Source organism: Temnothorax curvispinosus, unplaced genomic scaffold (genome assembly GCF_003070985.1).
Source record: "Temnothorax curvispinosus isolate PA1 unplaced genomic scaffold, ASM307098v1 QBEX01013138.1, whole genome shotgun sequence".
Classification (NCBI taxonomy): domain Eukaryota; kingdom Metazoa; phylum Arthropoda; class Insecta; order Hymenoptera; family Formicidae; genus Temnothorax; species Temnothorax curvispinosus.
The window spans coordinates 9,056-20,693 of record NW_020222918.1 but is presented as its reverse complement, the minus strand read 5'-3'; the positions used below and the strand labels follow the sequence as shown (position 1 = coordinate 20,693).

At 33.2% G+C, this 11,638-nt stretch overlaps 1 protein-coding gene across 3 annotated transcripts; it reads right to left on the bottom strand.

The window, feature by feature from the left end:
- Nucleotides 1-658: 658 nt before the first annotated feature.
- LOC112463350 lies at nt 659-10,893 on the bottom strand. 3 transcript variants are annotated; one of them, XM_025029717.1, is made up of 3 exons: nt 8,199-10,893; nt 1,544-1,753; nt 659-850 (listed from the first exon to the last, which is right to left on the bottom strand). In XM_025029717.1, exons 1-3 carry the CDS (start codon nt 8,236-8,238, stop codon nt 831-833), a joined length of 270 nt encoding a protein of 89 aa, XP_024885485.1. In that variant the 5' UTR covers nt 8,239-10,893; the 3' UTR covers nt 659-830. The 3 variants fall into 3 exon arrangements, with proteins under 3 accessions (XP_024885485.1, XP_024885484.1, XP_024885486.1); XM_025029716.1 differs by lacking the exon at nt 8,199-10,893 and adding an exon at nt 2,552-3,248; XM_025029718.1 differs by lacking the exon at nt 8,199-10,893 and adding an exon at nt 1,815-3,246.
- Nucleotides 10,894-11,638: the final 745 nt, after the last annotated feature.

The window sequence follows — 11,638 nt, the reverse complement described above, 5'->3', positions numbered from 1 at the left end:
GGCTTTAAAAGAGCTACAAAATGAGGGGTTAGTAAATCATGTACGGTCAAAATTCGCCGAGTTATTGCAAAAAAACGAAATTTTTTATTCCCCCTCCCCCCCTTAAAAACCCATCGGTCCGATTAACCCGACAACTCAGAAATAAGCTCTTCTACATTCCCCCAACAACCCTAAAAAGGTTTCATTGATACCGCTTCACTTCCGAGCAAAAGCCTTTTTTTTTGTCTAATTTGACTGGACTACAACGTTCAAATTATCATCAATAACAATTTCTAGAAATAATTGACGTCCCATAAATAAGGGTTTCATTTTTTTGCACATACAGATGTTTAACTTTAAAATTTTAAATCTGAAAATGTTTCAATATTTATGCCTTATACAAAATACAGAAAAAAATAATAAAAGATAAAACAAAACACAGAAGCTACAGTGATACTCCGATCTTTTTCTTATTTATCCGATATGAATGTTGTCTTGACAATGTTTCATGCACTATAGGTCATAGATAATTATATCTACAATCACGTATCTATAATTTCTGCCGATAAGTATACTGTTATTTATTAATTATTATTCTATATATCGATTAATATTTAAAAAAAGGTTATAACAAATAAAAACAAGATTTATCAAATGGCTGGCAATATCGTTACCATGAGGAAAGACGGCTCTCATCTTGAGATAACTTATGGTCAGTCTGAGGACGCTGATACAGTCCAGATTTGTAGTAATGGCAGCTGGAAGTGGTAGCAGCTCCGCCAGCTCCGAAAATTCCTGCTTCTCCTTAACGCGGAAATTGCGCGACCGCGCTGCGTTTTTGCTTTTTTCTTTTACCATAATTTCATGCTGTCTGCAAACAAAAAGAATAAAATTTATTAGAATATAATTTTATTAGAATCTTATTAGAGTAATGTAATAAAGTAGGGGAGACCGGGGCTATCTCGACACTATTTTTTCAAAGGCAATTTTTAATATTTAATTAAAATTTTTAGGCAAATTTAATGGTATATATTTAAATAGTGTTCCTTCAGGTACAAAATTGATTCAGAAAGTTTTGCTGTACGTCGCTTTGTTTTGCCGCCAGGAAAGGAAAAGTGACGCAAAGATAAATTTTCAAATTGAAAAATGCCGGGGCAAACTCAACACTGACGCGACATTTTGTGCGACGCGACGCTTGAAACACGTGGTCCGCATTATTGCAAGTTGATTTTTATGGAATAAGGATGAAAATTATTCACGATTTTTATTTATTATTTAAATATGTGCCAAAAAATTATATATAGAGAGCTTATAGATTAAGAAAATTTATATTGCGTTGGTATTAACGATCGGAGATTTTGTTTGAAATGTGAAATATCGAAAAAATAATTTTTCTAATTTAATTATATATATATTTATATAACAATATTAATATATTAGATATAATGATATAAGGAGAAGAATTACTATTAAAGCGTATATATCCAAGTAATTTAATACCAAATGATCTGAAATAATTTTCACCCGTTTGCTAAACCAATATATTCTCCTTGTTTTATCTTACCTTTCCTCATCCCAATCGACACTGCTTCCCGATGAGTTAGGTGAGCTGTGAGAACCATATTCCGTATCTTGATCATCCATTGCCCTTGTGAGTAAAGACGAACGCTCAGTTCAGTCGTACAATCGACACCACTCGCGCTATTGCTAAACTTAAACTTCACTGTAGCAGGTGGATGTGCCGGTCTCATTCTCTTATTCTTACTGTACGGATCTGTAAAAACGACAAAGTTGCACTAATACAGTAACAGGCAAAAGCACTAACATTCACTTACTTAAACGAGGGAAATGGTTAAGCTCCATTGGTCAGACACAGGCGTGGGTGGAGAATTCCTCAATAGGGTGCATATAAAAGAAGGAAAGTCCCCTCAGAAAAATTCAAAGAACAGATAAACCCGAAGTACCTGACCGTGGACCTAGCAAGAGACGTAGAGTTTTGTGGAGACCTGGGCTGTCTCATCTCGTTGAATCACGCAGACGCACGCTGATTCGCGGATACTTATTAATTAATTTCACATTATTTATTGCCATAATCACAAAAATGATGCAGGACTTTTTTATTCAGTTTTACCCGTTCTACCTGCCCACGGCGAGTGTCACACCTATTATTAGAGAAATAACTAGGAAAAAAGAAAATGTTATTAATTAAAAAATTATTAACATTTTTATATACATGTGATTATGAAATTGTTCCTTATTGATACGTTTAATAAAATCTTTTTTTATATTCGCAATTGCACATTAGCCGAATATCAGTAGTATAGAGACTGATATGCATCAGTTCATATAAAATTTAATTAATTTTAATCAATATTCATAAAAATAATCTTGTAAAAATTTTGTTTATATAATTTTGCCATGCTTACGAATCAAGAAGGATAATACGTTATCAGAAAGATAAGTTTGCTCTTCTGCCTTTATTGTGCGCTCTTTACACTTGTTTTTCAGCGGCAAGTGTAAGCGCGCAGCGAGGGACAGACAGCACTGTTTATTAGCTCAATCAGCTACCTACTTGCATATGTTACATGAGTTGCACAGATGTGCTGCATGTTGGGCCTGGTTGCTTCCAATTTACACCTGTGTGACACTGAAGCAAGAGGAAAATCGGTCACAAATCTCGTGAAAATGTTGAGGCAGTGGATCATCGGAAGTGGAGAGAAAGACCCAAATTAGACAGTTACCCTGTAATTTATTGTTATTTTTATCGTGTCATTTCTTATGCGAAGAGAGAAGTAAATAACGACGGCGCAATCGTTGAAGAGGCGTATTATGCAAATCGTGCCGGATGGCGACTCTAGCCAAAGATTTTTCGATGCACAGGACGGAGAACACTCCGTACGTCAATGTACGTCAGGGTAGTTTTCGCGCAGATACGCGTGAGAGAGAGAGTATCCATGTACGCTCGCGAAACAAGTAAAGATAATATTGCCTGAGATTTGAACACGTGGCCGGCCAGTAAGTCGTTTTCGTATCGTAATGTCATCGCATGAACGAACGTAGGATTTCTCTCTATCTTAGGCAGTTTGGCAGTTTAAATAGAAACTTAAAAAAAGTATAATCTATATTTTTACATAATTATTATCGTGACGTCTAACAATTCTATACAATATATATGTAAACAAATTAATTAATTAAAGCCAGGCTGTGACGCCTGATTGTTATTATTAGCTAAATTAGCATCTATTATTTGTATTAGAAATAATAAGAATGTAAAATTAATAATATACATATGATAGATTAATAGAAATTTTATTTTTACATTAATGGAAGTACGCGCTTGATGCATAATAAAATAAAATACTCTAATAATAAAATATTCCAACCGAAACACATAACAAAATATGAGAGTTTCTACAGTTCGAATGCAACGGACGAAACGCTTCCGACAATATTTTTTGTTAAGTTTTTGCAAAAGATAAAATAGAATACTACGAAAGAAGATGACAGGAAAAAGAAAGGCAAATACTGTATCTTAAAAGAAAATACTGTTTTGTACTGTCAAATTCCAAACGTTATTCTACCTAAAAAATTACTTGACACAGCTGGAAACGTTTCCCCTTACTTATTCATGCACCTCTATAATTAATCGTTGAATGGAAGTTTTTCTAAACCATCAATCTATTATTACATATGTAACATTTTTACAAAAGCAAGGGTGGAAGAGAGTGGACAGGGTGGAAGAGGAGAACCATTGGTTGGAGAAAAGAGAATGGAGAGGGAGAAACTAAAACTCATATATCCGCAGAAGTAGAAGGGATACACAATTATACGTGTGAGTAGTCGATAGGTCGTAGGCTGCGCCAATGAGATGCAAGATGAGGCTTTATCTCGGCATACCTCGAAGTACCTCACATATATCAGACCGAAGAAGGAATGATGACGAAACAGAAATGAGGACGAGGAAGCGTTCGGGCGAGAGCAAAAGATCGTTTATCCGCGCCGCGATTCGACGTTTCCCAAAACCTAAGATAGAACCTTTTAGTCATTTTCTTACAATAAATTACTGTTATTCCTCAAAATGACATGTCGTATAGTAATAGAAACTTTTCTTTTAACAATAATACGTCACTTTGATTTACTTCTCAAGCTGAAGAGCATTAATACGATACTTTAAAACGCTCGAAAATTTACTTGCCACTTCTTGAATTAGAGTTTTCTCTTTTTCTATGTTCCTTGTTTGATTTAAATCAAACTTTGGTACCTATCCTCTTCTAAAAAGGGCATGTCGTAGGTATTGTCGTTTTTCCGCGATGCCGATTGGTTCTCTCGTTGCGCTTGCTTCATGAGCGACTGTCATGGCATAATTTATGTCTTTACAATTCGGCGATGCGATTAGACAGCGTGGCGTGACAGGCGTATAGTTCTTAGAAACATGCTGCCAGATGTTAGGCTTTATTATTTTTCGGACGGCACAGCTGGTCCTTGAGTTTTTCCCAGAAGATTCTCCCATTGGAAAATTCTTGATAAGAACGATGTAGCCGAAGTAGCTTATAGTTCAGATTCAGTGGTAATAGAGAATAGCGATGAGTTTCTCCGAAATGAATCCTTTCTAGTCAAGTTTAACGCGTGACGCACGAGTAAATTTCTTTCTTACGTTTATACATCGTCTTGCTAATATTCTCTTAAGGCAGATTTTTTAAGGGAGCATACCCGTTTGAAAATTTCAAAAAATTGATTTTCCCTTTTTTTTTGCATATTTTCATAGCTTAACATTTTAAAAACAGTATAAAATAAGTCTGATATATGTAGAAATTCAAAGAATTGTCGAAGTTACAGAATTTTCAACGAAAGGTTCAGACAGCTCGGCGCGGCTCGGCAACACTTTAAATGCATTTTTCTCAAAATAACTTTTTTCTTTACGGTTTTCCTCTTGCTTTAGTGCCACACAGGTGTTAGTTGGAAGCAACCGATAGGCCCAACATGCAGCACATATGTGCAACACATGTATCTTGCAAGTAAGTAGCTGATTGAGCTAATAAACACACTTGCCGCTGAATGGCAAGTGTAAAGAGCGCACAATAAAGGCAATAGAGCAAACTTATCTTTCTGATAACGTATTATCCTTCTTGATTCGTAAGCATGGCAAAATTATATAAACAAAATTTTTACAAGATTATTTTTATGAATATTGATTAAAATTAATTAAATTGTATATGAACTGATGCATATCAGTTTCTATAGTGTTACGTCCGTGCTGAGACGCCCGATACACGAGTCGGGCGTGAAGTGAGAAGCGCTCCGTGGCAACGGTTGTTTACGAGCGACGCTTGTCAGATTTGAATCTGGGCTGCCGTGCCGAGCGAACGTGTCTGCCCTGACGCTGTATTTTCGTAATAATAAACGAGTTTCCTAAATCGGAGTCCTTCCTTGCTTCCCGCGAGCCGCGAGTGGTTGAGTGAGTGAGAGTGGTGCGTAACTTACGGCCGAGCGTAACAATACTGATATTCGGCTAATGTGCAATTGCGAATACGAAAAAAAATTGTATTAAAGACGTCTCAATGAGAGACAATTTCATAATCACATGTATAAAAATGTTAATAATTTTCTAATTAATAACATTTTCTTTTTTTTCTAGTTATTTCTCTAATAATAGGTGTGACACTCGCCGTTTTTCTCAAAATTACTTTTTTTTTACGGTGCGCGTGAAAACTCGGGCTACGTCATAAATACGATTTAGTTTTTTCTGAATATTTATGCGCAAATTATTCAAAATAATTGCTGCTTGGTTCCTTAAATAAGCTCCACGTCCAAAAAATCTAGTTTACCTAAATCTATACAAATTTATTAAATTATATTTGGATGGAACGCTGCAAGTTAAAAAATACACGTTATTTTTGCACGTTTTGTAGTCACATAAATAAAATACATGCATATTTTAAAATGGAAATCTTTAGTCTGGGAAAGGGTACTTCTAAAATTTTCGTTGATCTGTGTGAAGAAAAACTTACATCATATGATAAATTCTTACATGAATTCTTACATTGAATAATCTCAAAAGAAACTCAAATTCTATATCTAATAATATTATATAAATATATATCTATAATTAATACTATGAAATTAAATTTAAAAAATCGTTTATTCGACAGTTTATATACATTTTCAACAAAATCTCCAATCGTTAATACAATATTAATTTCATTTTAACATACATATATATAAACTCTCATAATTTTTTGACGCATATTTAATCGTGAATAATATTCATCCTTTAATTATTCAATTTCGTGCAGCAATGCACCACGTGTTTCGAGTTTCGAGCCTCGCATTACAAAACGGAAGATTCGGCCCCGACGCGATAAAGACCTGCAATTTTCCCATAGTGAAACGAGCGCGAACGAATATTTGAGCGCGGTTTTTGCGAATGCGCGAAAAAAAGGATAATTAATATTAATGCACATTACCTTGGAAATGATATCTTCTGATAGCGGAACAATGCACCCGCAAATTCGGTGCGATGTTACGTAAGCTTCCGTTTTGGCATTTTCCTAACAATCGATGTTTGGAATTATTTATTATAAGTTACCGCGTTCATGAACTATGTTTCATAAATGAAAAAAGATTGAAGCTTTGAGAAAAAACGCGAAGAAGGCTGAATAAGATGCGACGGCTTTACGATACGAAACGGCCGACGGGGCACACGTGCAAATGGTTTCTTTTGCAAGAAAACGTGAATATAAAAGCAAGGAAAAACGAATCTAATTGAAAAAAATAGACCTAATAACATTTGTAATAAACGTGAGTGAAATTGCATACATCTTGTGCGTCAGTATTTGTTAACTCGCATCTGATTTCTCGACATTTGATATGCGGCTTTGCTCGCGACGTTATCATTCCCAGCTATAATATCCCATTGCAGCTATGAAATCTTGATTATAATTCAGGCGAACAGCGATGCTTTATTGATTGATTTTGCGTAATTTTTTAAAATGAGTAATGCATAAAGATATTTATTATTATTTAGTGGGTATTGAAAGAATTTAAGTATGTGTTAATATTTGTCCTCTAATATGTATAGGTATATCTTTCTTTCTCTCTTTATAAAGTTGCTGCAATAACTTATAATATATTTATAGAATTTTTATTAAAATTGCGTTAAAGACGAGAATCTCTCATCTCTTGTCTAAACTTATAAATGCCTTTATGAAGATAAGATTACTTCTTCACGTAGAGAACTTTTTGTTATATTTTACCCTTAAATTCACTACAAACTTGGGACAACTTGGCAACTAAGAAATTTTTAAAATATACAAAAGACATTTTACAAACAACGTGATAAGAATTACCAAGCAGATTGGTAAATTTTGAAAAATTATTGAATTTTTCTAGATATATTTTAATAAAATTAATCAAACATATTTTATATTTTAATGTAATAGATATTAATATTTTTTATTATGGTGGATATTAATCAGAATAGCTCGCATAAAATTCTTGGTGGAACATGTTGTCCCACAACTACCATGATTTCAGGGTAAATTTTAAGAGAAAATTCTCTCTGTGTTCCTAATTTAAACATTTTTTTCTTTAATCTAACATTTCTAAAGTATGCGTATAAATTAACATCCAGTTATCATCTTTTTCGCGTATTCGCAGAAACCGCGCTCAAACATTCGTTCACGTTTTTTTACCGGGAAAATTACAGGCCATTGCGTCGGGGCCGTCGGGGGCGAACAGGGCCATTTTGTCGTGCGACGGTCGAAACGCGTGCGCTTTACTGCAAGGAATTGATCTTCGTAAAATAATTAGAGGATAAAAATTATTCACAATTATTACTTATTATTTAAATATGCGTCAAAAAATTATGTACGAGAGCTTATAAATTAATTAAATTTATGTTGCATTGAGAGGTTATAGGAACTATATTCTATATATAATTTAGAAACGTCCACAAAGCTTTGTCTACCTTTGAACAATAAACTATAAAATATTTCAATGGTATAACATCCTTTATTTGCTCGTACGGATTTTTCGATTCTCTTATATATAGTTTTTACGAATTTTCTAATTTATTTTATGTTTCTCTTACACATTAATTCAATCAATCAATATCTTTATTACTTTAGCTTATGCCGAAAAGTGGATCTTACAAAGTAATTGTTATTTACAAACTCCTAACAATCGATGTTTGGAATTATTTATTCCAATAAAATACGTACTTTCATTTCTCGGAACTCGGAACAGCCGGTCTGCGTCCATAATTTTCCGTCAATGTCATCCTGCACGCATTCTTCTTACCATTTTATCACTATTAATTGAACTCCGACACCACGTAGATCACTCACAATATTTTGCACGTATCGCCGATCGTGTTGAAACTGCTCAAACATCAGTTTCAAGCACGCGCACGTTGAAACTACTTTAACGATCAGCCATTATCGCGAATTTCAAATTGCCTGAGCGGACGCGCGCGAGTCATTTTGATAAAAGGAATCAGTCAATGTCCTATCAATATTGCACAGGAATTTAAAAGGATTTGATTCGCCGCAATCGATTAGAGATTAAGAGAATACACGCACATATCACAGATTAAAAATCTATTTTAAGAGATATTAGCAAGACGACGTACGAGTATAAACGTAGCAAAGAGATTGTTCGCGCGTCGCGCGTCAAACTCGACTAAAGATGGTTAATTCCGAAGAGACTCGCTATTGCGCTTGCCGCTGAATCCGTGCTGTGGAATATAACACCTTTATTTTGAGCCCCACTCTCGCAGAAAAGAAAATCTAGAATTCTCAAAAAGAGGGAGAGATAAAAACCCAAGGACTGCGGCAATAACGTGACCGCATCACGTACAACAACACTGTATAGAGACGCCAAGCTGTCTCGTTAATGCCGAAACGTGACGACGCACCCTGATTTGCGAATAATTATTTATTAATTTTGCATTATTTATTGCCATAACCACGAATGAAAAAACGTTTCTATTCAGTTTAACCCGTTCTACCTACTCACGGCGGATGTCGCACCTATTGTCAGATAAATAATTAAAAGAAAATGTTGCTAATTAGAAAATTATATATATATAAGAACATATTTTTATATATGATTATAAACTTGTTCTTTATACGTGTTTAATAATCTTATTTTATATTTGCAATCGCATATTTAATCAAGCATCAATATAGACGCTAATATCCAATATATCCATCAGTATAAAGGCTCTTAAAATTCAATTAATTTTAATAAACCTTTTAGAAGTAATCTTGTAAATACTTTGTTTAGATATTTTTGGCATATATTTTTGAATCAAGAAGGATAATATCTTGTCAGATGGATTATTCTACTATCTTTACTACCTTTACTTGTCATCCAGGAAGTGTGAGCGGCGAGGAAGAAACAGCATTAATTCTTTCGTCTACCTGCTTACCAGACGTTCCACACGTGTTGCACAAATGTGCCTGTTGGTTTCTTTAACTTTCACTCGTCGAGAACAATTATCAAAAATTTTTCCGAGATTTAGTCTTACTTCAATTTCAGCTTAACTCTTCGTAGTCATACATGGATCAATTTGATTCACCTTTATTTGGATTTAAATATCAGCTAAATGCTTAGCTCAAATGGGGCTTGGTCCGCCATCTACAAGAGTTTGAAGTATCCTCTATTATAGGTAGAGACCGTTAATCATGTACTCGTTCACGATTTTTTTTCAACATGTTGCCATTTGATTTCTCATAAAACCGCAGTTGTTTTATATTCTAGAATGTTGAAGGTATGTTCCAGAATTATTTGAACCCGATTGGACCGATACCATTAAAATGGCAACCATTAAAAATCGACTGGGTCAATACGACCCAGTGTGACTACCGCGGGATTCTAGAGAAGTGTGACTACGAAGAGTTAATGAAATAAATTAGACATTTTGTTACAGTTGTAAAAACATTAATAATCATTCCACCAAATGTCTGTCATTCTATTCTTTCACGTACTTATTTTACTCTATTATGATTATTATTTATTTCCTCAGTTATTGCATTTTTAACATAAAAAAACATCTCCCAGGGTACAAAAAATACAATTTGATATTTAGGAACGTCACAAAAATTTTGCAATTTTTCTAAAACTTCATTTTTCGCAAAGTAACGATCAGTATTTGTGTAATTAAGAATACATTGCTTTCTTTGATCGCGTTCAGAATTTAATTAAATTACATGTTGGCCGATGAAATTTTCACAATGCACACAAAAAGTAAATAGATGTTATGCTCCCCGTGCCGGAATCACGACTTTGGAATTTTATTAGCGTAGATTAAATTATTGTCAGATTTTTATTGTACAGCTGGAACATTTTTTAAGTAATGTAAATTTGTATAGCAAGAGTATTATGGTAACGTTAAAATTAATACAAATATTAAGCGTATTTTGTTAAAAGATTAGAAGAAAAATATAATAATGATCCATAATTATGAGAACGTTGTACATATAGTATTTATAATATTATAAACATAGCGGACGATTTGGAAGGACATCCTTTCAAGTAGTTTAAGTTAGTATAGTTATATTATTGTTTGCATTAGTTTTTCCTTTGCGCACGTTGTTTGTTTCGGTCACGCACGTGCGATTTAAAAAGTCACCTTGCACAATACACCTTGTACATCACCTGATAGTAGGTAGTTTCTTGAGACGTTAATAAAAAAAAATCGCATCTGTTTAACAGATAAAATTTTCGAATTCTCACGTCTCAGTAACTATAGAAATACGCATGAATAAATAAAAAGGTAAGTTTCCAGTTGTTTCTATTAATAATCTCTTACAGCTCCGCTGTTATATTTTGACGATATATACATGCGCTTTGATGATCTTTGTTACTATTACATCTTAAATAATGCACTGTATATTTTTATAAAACACGCTAAATTTTAAAATTATGTCAAAATGTTGCATGTATTCTGCAGTTGAAATAAATATTTAATATATCAAGCAACTAAATTTTACTGTATAAAATTATATTTCATAAATTCCATCAATTGTTCGTAAATCATAGAAAAATATTATAAAGCAACTAATTAATAAAAATATTGTTAAATATTATACAAATCGTGATTGTCTTCATTAAAGAATTGAAAATTAGTTAGCACAACTTCTATCGTATATTTTTATAAATTTTGTTCATAAATTAACGATAGAAATATCGGAGGCTTTGATGATGATGATGAACGCACTGCTATAAGACCGTTTTTACGGATGGCCCAACATCGTTCTCGTATTCAGATCCGTTGGAATCCTCTATGATGTGTATCTTAAATAGCCGGAATAGATCATTTCCTGAAACACCGAATCAAAAAAGAATCGCTGATATTTTTTTATATACAATCTAATGTCAGAGAATTAATCATATCTGATTCACATTCATATCTGATTAACAATCTTTGATTAACAATTTCCGAAATGTGTCACATGCTAAAATGTGAAAAATGTCAAATCCTTTGCTAGTTTAATATAATTAGACTGTATATACTTCATATAGTTATAACAAAATAGTGACTTGATATTATTAAAAATTTGAATATCTCATTTATAAAAAAATATTATTGAAAAATATTATAAATGCACATATATATATATATATATATATATATATATATATATATATATATATA